Consider the following 17,108-nt stretch of genomic DNA (forward strand, 5'->3'; position numbering starts at 1 on the left):
TTACATTATTGAGGAGAATGTATACTACATGTCGTACCACAGAATGAAATGCATATTGCAAGTATCACACATTGTCAGTTTTTGTATCAAGAACAAACACAGAATTGTCTTTGTTTCTGTCCCTTTGTACGTGGCCTTCTATCTACATTTGTACCTGTCCATCAATCTACTTTAAAATGTGTTTATACATGGAATAGCACCCTTTATCTCTTTGTCTAGTATCTGCTTGCACTCATGCTATCATGATTATAAAGAGTGTAGGGAATTCAGTTCTTTTGTGAACAAAAACAAAAAACACAAAACAAAAAACCTTGAAATGTATGTCAGAAGTATTATCAACATGAGTGAATATTTTTGCACAACTGAGTCCTAGAGTTGGCCCACATTGTACTTGGAAAGATGAAAATAGCACATTTCATGCTCTCTTTGAATGAATGAATTCATGTCAACAAAACAAAATAACAAAATATCTGCATGTTCTTTACTTCTGCATCTGTATCCCACAGATCAAAATTTTCTACTTGGAAAAATATCATATTTTCTGGGTACCCTTCTCTCTCTTTCATTTCCAAGAGAGATAGAACTATTTAATTAACATGGGCTTTGCGCTTGGATGTGGCTAGAACAGGCCTCTGCAAAAGCTGCTATTTTTCACGAGGGTTTAATTTTCACAAATTTCGTGAATCACTGGTGAGCCACGAGTAATAAGGTATACGCCAAATATTTCGCGAGGTTTTTATTTTCGCGAATTTCGTGAGTCAGCTGCTATTCGCGAAATTAAAAACACGCGAAAATATTGACTCTAATGCCGATATTAATGTGATGTACGCATATACATTTCCCCGTTCGGTACAGGACTCCACGATCGCGAATTCAACCACTCGCGAAATTGTCGGGAAGTCCCGATTCGCGAAAATTTAGACTCGCGAAATATATGGTGTATACAGTAAAACACATGTAAATAATGCCCCATGATCTTGATTGCACAAACCTTACAGACAGGCATTAGTGCACTTACGATAGCCTCAGAATCAAATCGCAAAAACACCATCTTGAGAAAATGTCTGTGACCTCATTTGTGAAAACATCTGTATTCGAAAATAACAGCTCTTACAGTAACTGCATTTTGAAGAGTCTTACTGGATGAAGTCTTTCTACATGTCACATTCAAATGAAAAGCCAAACTGCCCCCAAATTTGAAAGTAGTAGTTCTTTCATCACCGTTAAGGCAAAGGGCACTGTTCTAGACTTTGAAAATTATGTAACCTATCCATGGAAGAAACTTGGGGTAAATCAATATTGGGGGCAGTAGCCATCTTTTGCAACTCCGCTTCAATCTGTTTCTTTTGCCACAGTCTCATAGATCATTTGATCCGCAGTGTAGAACAGCAATGGAGTGGGGTAATAACCACATCATCAAATACTGATTACTCACTGGTGCAATGAACTCCCTACAGCTGTGGTGTGCAAACAGATTTGCCTCACTCTGACAAATACGCGCCACCAGTGATGCAACTGCCGCACAAAACAAAATACAGAGAGTCTTCAATGTTTTGGTACTCTACAATTCTCCAATGTTGCTTGAACGGCAATCGTGTGCCATACGACAAGAAGGAATGTTGCCTTCGAAGGAGATCATCATCCCCAAATTGTTCAACATGTGGCTTTCCATAATTATGTCCTTTTGCACTGAAGTGTCCGTACAAGGAGAAATGCGGCAGCTATAATAGCGTGTCCTCGTTCCTGAGGTACTCCCCGATGTCGGACTGGTGGAAGACCACGATGCCCATGGGATCTGCATGCCGACACTCCTGGGTTGACTTTGCAGCCACACCAAAGCCCTTGGAAGATTTCAGAAAGTAAAAGGACCGAGTCAAATTTGACATTGTGAGGCCTGAAGAGGCATACACTTGATTATGGGATGATCTATGAAGTCTGACTCTTTTTTAAATCAATTTGTTGCTGTCTTTACATAAAATGATAACTGTTAGTTCTGTGATAGAGCAGTGGCATCATCTACAGAGTATTCTTTTGTATGCATTTTCTTTTTCGCTGCAAATTACACAGTCACACAAGTCCACTAACAGTTAACTTACAGCATCATTATGCCATGTGCAGTATGATGCTTCCACCACTTCATAACTTTTTTTTTGCACTGCTGATACACTTATCACCATCCCGTATTTATAGCTGAGCTAACAGATTCTATATCTTACACAGGTATTTCATTACTATCACTATCCACATGCAGTTGGAGAAAGCAACCACCATCAAGGGCATAGCAGAGACACTAATGCCAAAGAACTGTGCATGCAAACTTGAAAGAAAAAAAAAAATCTGGATTACGAGAAAAGTCCTGATTAGCATCCAGAACTTATTTCCAGTAACTGTTCCTACCACAGTGGAACTACAGTCCTTTTAGAATATCAAAATCCCATTCATAAACTTTACATGTAAATTTAATTACTACCAACAGACAAACAAATTCTGGTAGAAACATCATCTCTTTGTTCGAGTTAACAAATTGCTTGAGAGAGAGAGATAGCTGACACTCACCAGTGGAACATCGCTCATGGAGTAGATGATGACTCCCTGGTATTTCTCCGTATTCTCCGTGATCCTACCCAGCCCGGACTTGAGGACGTGGTTGCCATAGAGGAAAGATTGCTCTGCACCGGGCTTCACCCACACTTTACACTGTTGGGATATACGGGAAGGCAAGATTATGAAATCAGAACAGAGATGTGATCAGAAGCACAAAAACAAGCAAACAAACCAACAAGCAAAAAAACAACAAAACAACAAAACAAAACAAAACAAACAAACAAACAACAGATTAAACAGATAGTCAAGATGTGATGCTGCAAGCTGTAGCTTGTTTCCTGAAAAATAAATGTGCCAACAACTTTGTAGCTTTTAACAATGAAACAAAATACACTAATGAACAAATGTTACTCACAAATTTTCATACACTGCACGGTATGTCCCGCAAAAAATTATAGTCGGATTTCCGCATTGATGACTTTCAATATGATTATACTGTCTGAATCCTGTTTCAGGGTCTAAAAACATGACATCTTACCTACATTTTGCAGAAAACCCCATTCAATTTGGGAAAGTGGTCACAGAGAAATGTGGATCATTGTAATGCATGTCAGGGGTCTGTTTCTTCCAAGTTAAGCACTTGAATGCTCTTGGAACTGCATATTAATGTGTGAACACAATGGATTGAACTTGGAGGAAAGGGATTTCTGTCATGCTCTACGAAGATCCTCATTTCTCTTTGACCACTGAATCAAATCGGATGGGGTTTTCTGTAAGATATGGGTAATAAGTTATAGTTTCATACTCTGAAATTGTATTTGGATTGAGTCAATATTTTTAAAGACATTATTGCGGAGGGTCTCCTTGTATTTTTTTTTTTTTTTTTTGGGGGGGGGGGGACATATGGTACATATCAAGCCAATCTGAATTCAATAATTCTAAATCATCCATCAAAAACATGCCTGCATCAAATAGAGGTGTGATCCATGCTTTGTAAAAATGAAACATACCTTTGCATAGGGAGCAAGATAATCCAGAGCGGTGATGTGCAGTCTGAACTTCTTGGTCTTTGTGAACTTTCCGAAGCAAGTGCCAAAACTGATGAGGTGGTCCCTGCCCACACTGGCCGCTCTTCTCATGATCTCCTCACTTTGAAGAGAATGCACAGATATCAGAGGTGAAAAGGAATTAAAGTTTAAATGCATAATTTACCATTAGCAGATGAAACAAAAACCCAGCATTAGTGCTTTAAAATACTTCTAAAATGTGAGTTAGGGATAGAATTAACCACGGTAAAAATTTGAATCCGAATAATCGATGTTAAATACTATAAATACACAAAATGTGAACAATAGTTACAATTAAAATGTTTCCAGATTTAACCGTATACAAATATAGGGTTTATTGAGAAAGCATATCTCCTTATATTTTAGGCTTTATTGCGAAAATTTTATATGGTAGGATGTTTTGTGATACAACAGACCTACGCATATGCATCAAAAGTGATACCTTGAACATTTTCTAAATCACTGCTCCCAAAGGTAAACAGGACCTTTGTGGCTTGGAGCCTCAAACTTTTGGTATCAAGCTTGGCTGTCTTTATTAATCAGATAATCAGTAATCAGTTGATGCAGATATCCTACTTATCATAATAGCAGAAGATTACCCCATTGAGGACAGGCTGATTTTGCTACAACACGCATTTCCCATTCACTCTTGCCCGAGTATACTCGGGACTCATCCTCAACGGGTTAATCACATTCTGGTGCCATAGTGAGTTTGATCATAGATGAATTCTGTTGCGCTTGTTATTTCATTGATTAGTTATTTCACTGAGTGGTCATAAATACATACCCAGTAATACTTGCTTTCTTTGGGTATCATGCTTGGGTATAAGGCTTGGCTTTCTTTACTAATCAGATACAGGGTGGTGCGGATGTCTAATTTACCATGATAGTAGAAGCTCCCGTTTGATTACATTCTGGTGCTCTAGTGAGTTTTAGATCATAGATGAATGCTGTTATGTTTTTCATTTCATTGACTGGTAACATCTATGCTGCAATGCTTGTGATCTTTAATAATCTACAAAAATGTTGCATGTTCACATTCCTGGTATAAAGAAGTGCAAACTGTGCAGAAAATTTTCCACCACAGTGAAATATCCAACATTTACAGTAAACGCATATCATTTCCTTCATGTTTCATGGGCATCGTACTGCCATCATCTGTATTGCAGCATCATTGATCACCTATCATCATAGCCACTACAGCTATTTCTATTCTACAGTCGGGTTACATACATTTCATTCAAATGTAGTCAGAATTCAACCAATGCCCAGATACTGCTTATCCTATGGGCATATAAAATTCTTACTTGTGCCAGTATACTGATTTGACTTTACAATATACTTCATGAAACATGCATGCAAGTACCTTTGAAACACCATTCAGTGACATTTTTTGGCCAATACTAAACAAGGGTAAGGCAGTAATTCATTAAATCTGCAGACATAGGTTGAAGTAAAGGTCACTATGTTTGGCAGATAATGATTCCAGATTGAGAAATTTACAAATTTACAAGAAAAAAGAAATAACCACATACTAAAGAAATGCTAATTATTTGGCAAACTACAGGATGCATTTTCTTTCTTCCAGGATTTTCTAAGCACTTACAGTTTGTAACTTACTACACTTCGCTCCAGAATGACCATTATGATTTATAGGAGGCCCGCATGGCTGATTGGTATTACCTGACATAGAACACTCTGTCCTTGTGGTATCTGAAGCAGTACATGCCATCTGATCTGTCAATCAGGAGCTTAATGTTTTCACCAATACTGAGGGAGTAAGAATATCAAAAGGCAAAACAAAATCTAAATATTATAGACATCTGAGGTATAACATCATTTGCACTCACAACTCATCATAAATTCTTCAAATACCCTTTTAAAAATGCATGCTTTTTTGGTCGTTGTTGTTGTTGTTGTTGTTGGTTTGTTTGTTTTTTTTGGGGGGGGGGCAGTTTGTTTGTTTGCCTTCAATTTGCCCATGGCCATGCCCCACATGAGACAGAGGTACAAATTAAAACGAAAACATAATATCTCCGGCGACACTTTGTAGCAAAGGCATAAAAAGATAAAGAGTTGGCTCACTTCTACTGTAAATTTCATTATGACTCACAAGGCTGAGAAAACATGTGAGGGTGTACATGTAGTCAACAGTAACTATAGCTACTCTAATTCATTCTGACTTGACTGATCATGCATGCCTACTGTCTACAGACTATTACACAGAATCTTGTCAGAGTTGGCATAGTTATGCTTTCTGGCATAATTTTAGACGCTTCAGCATCTAGCATTTAATGCTAGGCATAATTTGTCTGTTTTTAGCATAATTCCAGCAAAATCTCTACACGTATGAGTTTGTGTGCTGTGGTACTTTTTTGTTTGTTAATTTGTCAGCTGATTTGAGGACAAACTTGACGATAAAGTTATGAAGACCTGGTTTTTGTGACCAGTTTTCTTTTGTTTTTGTTTTTGTTTTTGTTTTTTTGCTTGCCAGCTGATTACAAATGATTGAGAGTGCCACAGTTTGGCACATAGTATTTGAAGACCCTTTTTTCTTTCATTTTTGCATTTCAGCTGCTTGGGCAGCATACATTTGAATAACTGTAGCAAAAAAAAAAAAAAAAAAAAAAAAATTGCGAGGACGATTGGGCACCACAAAGTGATTGCTACACCACAATTTATAACTATATACATCTATAAGGCCAAGTAAAAAAAGAAAGTAGTTTCTCGTCCGGGTTTTTTGAGCAAGGCGATGAGGGATGTCCTTACTATTTGATATCTTACTATTTTTTCAAGGATCGTCAAAATGAAAGTAATACGTTTCTCGTCCGGTAATTCTGAGAAAGGTAACGAGAGAGGGCTTTACAATTTTCTATATTCAATTTGTGAAATGAAATATCACTCTGGTAGCTGTGTTATGAGACCAGGTCACAAGTGTACGTCTTGCCTGCACTCTGTGCATTTTCAAACAAATAGATATATGTGCCATACTTGAAATGAAACTTCATGCATGCAGAACATTTGCTTTTTCTTTCCACTACAGTCAATGGAAAATGACCATCTTAATACTGGTATTTAGTGTTGTAATGGCTTTTCTGATACCAGTGTACTTGCAATTCTGATGTATTGTGCTATTAATTGATATTCAAAACACTGCTTTATTTATTGGTGTTTGTGACTTTTTGTGTCCACACAGCTGGTATGTATATCTGCAGTTCTTCACAGTACAACTGTAGCACATTCAACTGGAAACTGGCTTGTACAATAGCAGATGGATATCAAAATGATACTGATATGGCATTCTAGCATTAAACGTTTAAAGATGTTTCTTCATGTTCTAAAAAGACATTTGATAATCACTCATTATTTGGATGATGAATGATTGTATAACAGTACACACTACAGATGATACCACTCACGGCTGTGTCCGTGAATTTACATCGTGAAGAAAAGTATCCCGCAGAAATACGAGACAAACCAGAATCCGTGGAAAAGTTATTTATTTTGTGATACACCCATTTAATAATTCTACATTTGCTGGAAAAGCGCATTCATTTTCTCTGCAAAATAGAATGTATCGCCGTGAGAGACCAGGGGATGGGGACCCTGGACAGCTACAAAACATGCACACTTTGCCGATATACGGTGCGGCACGGCCACTGCACTGGCACCAGGGAGGTGTGGACCTCCCTGCTGGCACCGTACCTTCCGACACTGCACACACATGCACATAGTCACAATGACATGAAAATGTATACAAACTCGATACCGTACAATCCTCACAAGCATTTGTACAGTACAATTCTTCCGCTTAAAATATCAGAAACGGGGAAAAATACGTGGAATATCAGCGATTGTTCGTAAAAATGTTGCCGCTATCGCGTTCACGACGTACCGAATGCGCTGTACATCACAGTCCAGTAGGCCGGCCCGCCGCGCCGCCCGTCCAACTACAGTGCAGTTCGACTGCTTTGTGGGTCATTCCTTCTTGCCGATCGGCCGAGCTCGCAGTGTGAAATGCATGCGTTATTACATACGCACTACACACAGAAGCTACAGCTGTACTACAGTCTACAGCTAAGTAGAGGATGCAAGGCGTAAAAATTAGAAATGAGACGTCACGATTGGTGGGTGAATTGTCAATCTTTTTTTTTTTCGGCGGCCGAAAAAATAGTAAATATCAAAAAAGTCGATGCGGCAACTGAAAATCGATGCGGGCAGGGAGCGGGCTGGGACGAGAATTATGAATTTCTTGGTATTTTCAGCGCCATTTTGAAAATAGTAAATAGTAAAAAATTCGATGCGGCGGCCAAAATCGATGCGCGCGAGGACGAGAAACTGGTTTCTTTTTTTACTTGGCCTAATCCCTACTATCATCATTTTCTGTGTTAGCCATTTATTTGGCTCAACTTGTGGCAAAAAAGAAAGAAACAAAACAAACACAATTGTCTTTTTATTTGCTTGTCAGCTGATGATGCTATGTGACATAATTTCATGGCAATTCAGCATAATTTTAGGTCGCCTCAACAAGCAAAATCCCATTTTCTACGCTGGTCATACGGGCCAGATGATACGGCATACTGGCCTGGCGCATACACACACACACACAGATTGTGGTGAAAAGTGAAAAACGTTCTGATGCATCTACGAAAATTATAACCAAATATAAAACTAATACATGAATAGAAAATTGTATCATTAAACTTAATTTACATTTCTGGTACCGTAGGACTAGTAGATCAGGATCCAGAGTCACTAGAGTAAAATATCCCATTTGCGGCAGTTTAAGCATTGTTAAGGGTTTTTCCAACTTGTAAACAAATCAGGCAAATTATTTTCAACCATTTCATACGTATATATCATAGACAAGATTATTCATTAATGCAATTGTTTTCATAAAAGAAATTTACCATTGACCAACGCAGTTTTCATGATTTACCAGGGCAAAACCAAGCACAATTTTCGCTGATAAGGGCGATATGCGACGTAGTAGTTCTGCTTGCGGCACGATGTACAATCCCTATGCAATACGTGCGTGCTCCGTGATCTTTAGTTGAACGCCTTCACATGTCTTGCGAACATTGCGTAAGCGCCAATTCCCATTGCGAAAGCACGTGAAAATAGCGGGCGCACATGCATTGGCCGCAAACAAGATCACAATTCTGGCGGTGTTGTTGAAGTCTTTCTTGTGTTTTTCTGAATTTTTTCGATGGCAACATCCACTTTCCGAACAAAAATGGCGGCCAACATCGGCTCGCGAAAGTTCTATTTTATGTGAGGATATGTTTTCAAAATCCATGTGCATCGGGAAAACGAAAAAAAAAATCAAGTTTCTTGGACCATTATTTCTTAATTGCTATGTTAAGAAGTACCGAAAATCTTATTTTGGATGTGATATGTTGTCATTTAGGTGAGAAAATTTCACTTTCGTCAGAGATCGTGCCCATTTTATCGGTTGGTTTTTGTTGATTGCTAGTATGTTAGTATATGTGTAGTGTGCATGTAACAGTGCAATGCTGTGTTTTGATAGCCGTATATTACCGTTTATGTTGTACCTACCGCGAACGGCTGCACGGCCACTTACTGCCGCAGTTACTCTACTAGTTGGGATTCATATCGATTCATCATCATGATCACTCATCACTGTCACATTGCATTGACATTTGTTCATTGTTGTTAATTTTTTTTTATGTCTTCTTCTTCTTCTTGTCAGTAGTCTGCTTCCTTCAACCTCGAAGATTCTTGCAGAACTTGAACCTGGTAGTGGTGATAGTGTGTGTCATAGGGGTAAGGACGTGAAGGTGCATGTGCCAATAATTTACAGGGTGCAAGTAAAAACTGCCTCGAATTTAGCTATATATTGCTGCCTTCCGTCAGCCAGGAGACGAAAGGCGTTAACTGAAGAGGCCGTCACAACATCGTCAGGGCGCGCAGGAAGGGCATTCCAGGATCTAACATTCAGTTCTAGGGAAGAACGAGTTTTGGTGCTGTTTAGTGTTGACTGTTGTGTCCGCGCCGGGGCCTAACTAGTAAGCGTCACTGCCGTCAGACAGCATGGACAGTGGGTCAGTGCAGTTCAACTTCCAGCCTTTTTAGGCTTTGGCCTGGATAGCTATAGCCATAGGGTTTGTTTCAGTCTAATAAAAGTCATATAATACACTGTGGTTATGACGTTAGTCTCCTTAATATAATCATAAAGGCAGCCTGCCGGTCGTCGTTAAATATTATAGATCTACATGTTTATTTTGTTGTTGGCGTGTGTTGTATTTGTTTAGTCCGGCCTATCTGGCAAACACAGAAAATAAGGTATGGGACCAAGGAGAGACAAGCATGTTTCACTTTAACATCAAACAACGTAACATTTTTGAAGCACTTTGCAGACAGGAATACTTACTATTTTGACAGCTTTTCGAACAGTAATTTTGTCTCTTCTTCTGTCAATGGACGCATATTGCTGTTTTGGACGTGTAATGCTGCTGCTGAAGAAATTTGTTTATCACCCCGTCGTCAGATCGTGATGCCTCGCGTGTTGCACGTTCGTGACCTTTGGCAGAATGCTCACTTCCGCTTCCGGTGTACTCTTATGTTGCCCAGCGACGCTACGCTTGTTTCCGGTAAATCGTGTGCGCTGCATCATAGCTGCATGCATGCTGCATGCTAGCCAGGTGGATACGTACAAACTTCGAACGGGGGCCAGAAGCCGCCGGCATGCTGGCATGAACAGGGTGGGTACACGTAGATAGCGTACAGTACCAACTTAATCACTTTGACGACTGGGGAAAATCGCATGCCTGCGTACGTGACGACACGTAGGCAGCTAGCTGTCTGTGCTGTGCCAGATTGCAGAGAGCGTCCTCCCTTTTTTACACCTTCCTTGGCAGGGAGCACAAAACATTCAAGATGAAACCCCAGAACAAACAAGGAGATTTGTACGACGAGTTGACTGCGTGATCTCGACATTCTGATACATATTTCGTGCCGACACAGCACAGGGCGGGTAAGCGAAGCCGTCGTGTTTTCGGATTGAATGTGTTACTGTTAGTGTTACTTAGTGTTAGTGTTAGGCGTAGCAGTTAGACTTCTAACCTGTTATTGAGAGGGTCAAGACTCAATGTCAAGAGCCTAATTCTATCGCAACCCTGAGCCCTTTCTATAGATCCTATATTTAGAGACATCCGTCAAAGTGAAAATAAAGAATGTTACAAAATTTCATTTAACAGTTATGAGTAAACGTTAGACACAACTAGACCAGTCTATTTCAAGTTGATATGTTCTCAAAGTACCAAACCCATTATTATTTTTTTTTAGCATTTCTTTTGCTAGTCTGAACTAAAGCACTGGGCATAATCATGATATAGTCCCCACCGCTGCGTGTCCGCACTAAATAAAACCCTACCTAACCCTATACCCTAACCCTAAACGCACGGGTGCACGCGCACTGGCGGGGATCTAGGTGGGGACTATATCACGATAATGCCAAGCACTGTTCTAACACGGGTTAGATCTAATATCTTACTTAATACAAGGCGAGGTACCCTCTGTTTTCTTTTGCCCCAGAGGCATAACATAGATTCTATGTGTGTCACATAGACAATAATTGCAGTTGAGATTTCAAGATGCTCTTAATCATTGATTCCCTTAACTTATTATACTTACATCTCTTATTTTTTTATTTTTTATTTTTTTGGTGTGTGTGCTTTAATACAGCATTGCCATTGGACTGAGGTATAACCATGAAGGAACCCATATGATGTCAGCAACACTCGTCCAGCGGAACTCTACCCTCACGGATGTTTTGACCCCTGGTTCTCCATCGGTCAGCATCATTTCCCCAGTCATGGCTGTGTCCGTCTGCCGTCCAGTGCTGACAGACGGGCTCCCTTCTCATGGAGGGGGCAGCGGCTCTCAGCGATCCAGGGCATCCTCGGCCAGATCCCTCCCAAGCCACATCCACTTCAAGGGGCACAACAACGAGGCCGAACCGACGTCGCTCAGTCTTTCATCTTCCGTCCTGCAACCGTATCCGCCCATTAACTGCCTCCCCAGTGGCAAGGATATCCTGACGCTTCCCAAGATTCCAAGTTCGTCCAAGATATACAGCTCAGAGTCCCTGGCTGGCACCGCTACCATTGATGCAGCTGATACCAGCCACACGGGAGGCTCCGCCCCTCTGGACACGCCCAATCCTCCTAGCATCTTCCCAAACTTCCGCGCCCTCCAGCGACTGGCTGCAAGTGCAAAGCTGAGAATCAACGGCCTCAAGTCCAAGGAGGCAAAGGCAGTCACTGCGATGCTGATCCAAGAGAAAAATGGTGGTGTAGGTAGTGAGGATGCATCCCTCGGTAATCAGTCGAGTGGATGCATTCTTCAGGACAATGCAGCCCAGAGCAAATTGCATGATTTATCACGGTCTTCACAACAGGAAGATTCCATCCAGTACACATTGAGCGATATCAATTCTACAGCTCAGCATGATGATGACAGTCCAAGTAAGTATATTTGGCATAAAAATATTGCTGTTTACCCTTAATTTTGCCCATAACCTTATTAGTGTTTCATGTTTTGTTACACAAGTGTAGCTTACACACGGTACAGTAGTAAGCGACAGTCACTTATTGCAACAGTGGTTATTGAAAAAAGAAAACATTCAGACTTGAATGAATCCAAATTCATATCTATACTTATGCTCAACTTTTTGGGAAAAGAAACCTCAGCAAGCTTCAACAGAATGGACAGCTCGAAGGAAGTGTCATGCAACTGTTGAAAATTACCAAATGTGAAGAAATTAAGTTTAGAAAAAAAGAAAAAAATAATGAGAGAAAGGACATGTATGGCCTACAATGTTGAACATGTGCTGAACTATACTCAATGAGTTGGCCATCAGTTAAAGACTTTAGTGGCCTTTTGCAGTTTTAAAATGCTCTTTTGAAAACTTTTGTTGTTCATACATGTGACATCTCACATGTTTTTCCATGCTTATTAGCATCTTTCTCTGCAAAAGACTTTTATGTCAAGTCCGATAATAAGTTGAAATGAATAACTATTGTGGATTATGCTTCATTTTATGTAGTCCTACAAAAAATTCTTCCCAAACAATTCATACCAAAATTGTATTGCACTTTTACCATTACACAGGCATCTCAGGAACTAAAGTCACACGATTTAAGAGGAGTAGATCTCGAAGGAGAGGTCGGAAAACCCCCGCAAGAAAGAAGAAATCCTCGCCTTCTCTACATGACGAAGACGATGTGTTGGGAAACTTCAACATGGTTTCGACTGTCACCCTGAACAATCGTTGGGAGAACAAGAAATTTCAGACATTTAGTACAAAGTATAACAAGAAATTCACCAGCAAGGCCAAGGTGAAGAACCATGCAAAGAATTCCAATAAGAGTGGCAAAGGAATGGCTCCAGTTGAAGTGGCCGAGACGACAAATGTGATAGACTCCGTAACCACCCCTTTTAATGAGCAGCAAAAATCGGCTAACAATGGATTTGTTGTTGGGGGAGCTCCAACCACTAGGATGGTCTTAGAACAAGCAGCTACCATCTACAGCTCTAAAAACCATGTGAGTGTGCGGTTGAGTCACCCCAAGAATTCCGGCGCGGACAATCTCATCAAGAAGGTGTTCCTCTCGGAAAAGCAGTCGGGGACGCTGAGGGATTGTGGGAGGCTTGTTCCCTGTGCCCCGCCCACCTCCCCCACCCAGGAGCAGTTGGAGCAGTATGAGTATGTGCCGTCACTTACTGATTTAAGGGTAAGAGAAGTTTTTGGGTCACACCTATCCTTTTCCTCTTAGTGCACTTCACCATAAAGCCGTAATGAAGATCATGTATTATATGAAATATAAAATGAAAATTGTAATAAACTATTTGCAAATGATAAACTCATAACAGCACAATTGCTAGGCAATTTTAGTACTACAGTGAATTATTTGCCATTGATAGACCTGATAGACAGTTCAAATGTGCACATCACAAACATTTAACAAAGGAGATTCAAAGGATCCGACATAGACACTTCACAGAACTGCTTATCAAAATACATTTTAGCTTAGGAAACTTATGCACTACAACTGTATGTACAGCTGTACATACATGTACATATTTCATCACTCAAATTGGACGCATATTATATACTAGCCTCCGTGCACATTCCAGATATATAATCAATCTGTTGACATATTCCAAATCAACTTTAGTGTTTCAATTTATTTGAAAGGTGTGTCAAGATTAGCTCTGTTTTATGTCACTGGGGAAGGGTCATTCCAAAGCTTTGGATCTGCATATATGACAGGGATTGTTTTCTTATACTGGAATCACTTTAGACTTTGGTATTTAAAGGTTATATTTATGGTAAAAAGTTCTCCCCCTGTCATGTGCCACCCACAGAGTCAGCGCTCTTTGAAGGAGAAGCTGACGGTGATGGACTCGGAGGAGAAGAAGAAGCGTCAGAAGCAGCGAGAGGAGCGGGTGAGGCAGGAGAAGCAGATGATGCGCTCCAACATCTGCGCCCTGAGGCAGCGGCAGCGGCTGGAGATCTACGCCCTGAACAAGGTCATGACCCAGCTGGAGCACAGCCAGTTTGAGAGGTTCTGCGAGAGCATGAAGAAGGACAAGAAGTGAGCCATACGTACTTCACGGTTCAGCTGGGAGCGCCTAATCATCTCCGTTGGAAGAGAGATTTGTGATACTGCCGTGTGTGCCCTCGAGAGTACGTACATGTGTTTTATATCGATCATGATATCAATCAATTTGTAAACAGATCTGCAGGTCAGTCTGTCGATGCAGGACACATTTTGGAAAGTATGAAATGTGTCCTTTGGATACAATTCATGCCTCAGTTGCCAATGTTCATTTTCTATGTATATTCTGAGTATCATCTCCCCTTTCAAAAGCTTAACACACACCAAAGTTTCCTAAGTAGTATATCAAGTCCATGCTCGGAATTAGCAGTTTAAATAAAGAATAAAAATGCCATTTCCTCTGCTTCCCTGTATAGTTCTTTCTTGTCCCTCATCTCCCCCCCCCCCCTTCAAAAAGAAAAAAAAAGAGAGAAAATAGTGCGTATTAGCACCGAATACTTTGAATTTGAATGATACATGTTTTTCAGCCCTTTGCAGTTATTTTATACTTCATCTCGGCACATTCTAGCAATTTCTGTATTGGAGAAAGGGTATTTGTGTAGTTTCCAAGCAAATGTGTAGCCACACTAACACGCAGACAGACATATACTCAAACACACATGCAGTAAAATTGTCTCCATAGAGCATGCCTTAGAGGAAAGTGCTATCTTGTGGCACCTCGATCATTAATTAATGTCTGAAGTGTGAGTGAATTAGTGAAAATGCTTTATTAGAAATGTTTGAATTGCTTTTTCTTTGTATGCAAGCTTTTCTGGTCCCACAGATTTTTTTTAAAAAAAATTATGTATACCCACCCCTAGTCTAAATATGCCTACATGTATGGCAAAGTAACACACAAAGGCTGTTTGCTGTAACTTTGGGTTATGATGTCATAATCTATTATGGACCCTGGCAGCTCTGTGCTTTGTTTCTGTGTATACAACAGAAGATCATTCTAAATTCCAGATGGTTGAAAACTTTGACCTCATAAAATTTCCATACAAGTTGATAGGTGTCATATCATGTAAGTAAATTAACACAGAAAAAAAATCCCAAGATAAATCTAATGCACACATTCTTGTCTTTGGGCTGTTTTATATACTTTGTGTGAAATGATCAAATATCAATGTGCATTGTATTTGTATCATACTACAGCTGTAACAGTACTTTACATTTTTTGTGTGGCATATACTGACCAAGCTATATAATAATTGTGTACCATTCTGGTACTCAAATACTGCTGCCTCAGATGGTGCCAAGTGTATTATATTAGAATCATGTTCACTGTAGCAGGTGGTTGATAAAGACAAGATACAAACTGAGCAGTAATAAGATGGTAAGGATAAGTCTGCATTCTGAATCTCCAATTTTCTATCTACTGCTTACTGACAAAATGTATTCTTTGCTGTAGACCTTATTTTGCTTTGGTAGATTGTGGTGCTGTTTGTATAGAGAAAAAAATGTAAACATTTTATATATGAAAATCACTATATTTTTAATCATGTTTGCCAAATTTAAATGCCATCATTCTGATTTTGTGCACTTTATACTGGTTTCAATCGCTTAATTGGGTATGGCGCATAAGAAGAAAGAATGTAATACAAAGACTAACCATGAATCTGGAATTTGAGAGATTTTTTTTCTTTTTTGTACAGGTACACTATACCAAGTACTGTATACAAATATATTTTGTCAGTACATCATTTCAGAAAATGCATAGGGCTTAAAGGCACTTCGCAAGTGGTTGAATTTGCTATTGAGAACAAAAGTGACAGAATAAGAAAATATGTATTGTCCCTTTTTAAGCAGCAGAACTATCAGCTGCTCACCTTAGAGAAGATATTCATATGTATGGCATTCATGTTTTATACGGGAGGCAATATTTTCTTGTATTAATGTTATGCACTTTGCTACAACCAGTCGACTACTTTGACTAATATGGCACATACAGTATTGTCAACTTTAAAAATGTCAGATTTTTACTCTCAGAAAAACTTCTGGAAGCAATAATGTCATCATCCTGGAAAATTATGTGAACACAGATACAGGAATGGGGTTTCTACTATTAGCCAAGGCAGCATACAACTGCACATTCTGTATAAAGTTGATGAAGATGAAGTTATTATACCTACAAATGTACTGTTCAGCAGCTAACTTTAAAATATGAATTTTACACACAGTTTTATGCACTTGATTATTTGTTGCCTGTTCATGCTCCTTTGAAAAAGCCAAATAAACATTATGCAATTTCAAGGATTAAACAAAAAAGGAAAAAGATTCAAAGATCAACCCAATTGAATGGTGAGAATCAAATACAATATTGCAATAAAAAGTCAAGAAATCATAGTTGTGACTTGAATATTAAACAAACTTACTATACTCATTGTATGTACACTACCTGTACTATGGAATGCATCGACACCTTCAAAATGGCGTTTTAACACAGTGCAATAGATACATGTATTAGATTTGCTATACGGATTATCTCCTTCTGTTTATATTCATCAAATCGTGTCAAAATACCACATGTTGGAATACAGTTGTACAATTGTACATTTCTTTGTGTGCTTGAAAACAAAATGATCTCTTTATAATTTAAGTAATCTCTTTATTCCATCATAGGTACAAAATCCTTTTTAGGCTATTATTTCTGATGAGAAGTAAATTTTACTGTGTCTTCTTCCATGGATGAAGTATATGCTGTGGTAATAAGCCTAGTACATGTATGCTTGAGCAATTGACAAATAGGGATGATTTTTATTTATTCATTTTGTTGTTGTTGTTGAAAGGTCCGGCAACCTTCAAGAGTTCAGAGCTTCTTCAGTATACCAGTATTTGTACACCTTCCAGTCATTGATATGTGAAATTTATT

General features: G+C 39.3%; 2 protein-coding genes across 2 annotated transcripts; one reads left to right on the forward strand and one right to left on the reverse strand.

Moving 5' to 3' along the window:
• Positions 1 to 1,575: 1,575 nt before the first annotated feature.
• LOC139745357 (60S ribosome subunit biogenesis protein NIP7 homolog) lies at positions 1,576 to 10,140 on the reverse strand. Its single transcript, XM_071655753.1, has 5 exons — positions 10,006 to 10,140; positions 5,295 to 5,381; positions 3,555 to 3,693; positions 2,557 to 2,697; positions 1,576 to 1,841 (listed from the first exon to the last, which is right to left on the reverse strand). The coding sequence occupies exons 1-5, from the start codon at positions 10,059 to 10,061 to the stop codon at positions 1,722 to 1,724; spliced, it is 543 nt and encodes a 180-aa protein (XP_071511854.1). The 5' UTR covers positions 10,062 to 10,140; the 3' UTR covers positions 1,576 to 1,721.
• Positions 10,141 to 10,519: 379 nt separating this feature from the next.
• LOC139745365 (uncharacterized) lies at positions 10,520 to 14,237 on the forward strand. Its single transcript, XM_071655759.1, has 4 exons — positions 10,520 to 10,608; positions 11,319 to 12,100; positions 12,747 to 13,369; positions 14,004 to 14,237. Exons 2-4 carry the CDS (start codon positions 11,359 to 11,361, stop codon positions 14,235 to 14,237), a joined length of 1,599 nt encoding a protein of 532 aa, XP_071511860.1. The 5' UTR covers positions 10,520 to 10,608; positions 11,319 to 11,358.
• The last annotated feature ends 2,871 nt before the right edge of the window (positions 14,238 to 17,108 follow it).

The sequence above is a fragment of the Diadema antillarum genome, unplaced genomic scaffold (assembly GCF_040938485.1).
Source record: "Diadema antillarum isolate AM-2024a unplaced genomic scaffold, OU_Dant_1.0 seq00001259_RagTag, whole genome shotgun sequence".
NCBI classification, from domain to species: Eukaryota; Metazoa; Echinodermata; class Echinoidea; order Diadematoida; family Diadematidae; genus Diadema; species Diadema antillarum.

Coding starts and splice junctions, on each gene's coding strand:
- LOC139745357 (XM_071655753.1), bottom strand. CDS start 10,061: ATGCGTCCATTGACAGAAGAAGAGACAAAATTACTGTTCGAAAAGCTG. Junction 5,382..10,005: donor TTCGAAAAGCTGTCAAAATA/GTAAGTATTCCT, acceptor TTACTCCCTCAG/TATTGGTGAAAACATTAAGC. Junction 1,842..2,556: donor CCATGAGCGATGTTCCACTG/GTGAGTGTCAGC, acceptor AAATCTTCCAAG/GGCTTTGGTGTGGCTGCAAA.
- LOC139745365 (XM_071655759.1), top strand. CDS start 11,359: ATGATGTCAGCAACACTCGTCCAGCGGAACTCTACCCTCACGGATGTT. Junction 12,101..12,746: donor GCATGATGATGACAGTCCAA/GTAAGTATATTT, acceptor ACCATTACACAG/GCATCTCAGGAACTAAAGTC. Junction 13,370..14,003: donor CGTCACTTACTGATTTAAGG/GTAAGAGAAGTT, acceptor TGCCACCCACAG/AGTCAGCGCTCTTTGAAGGA.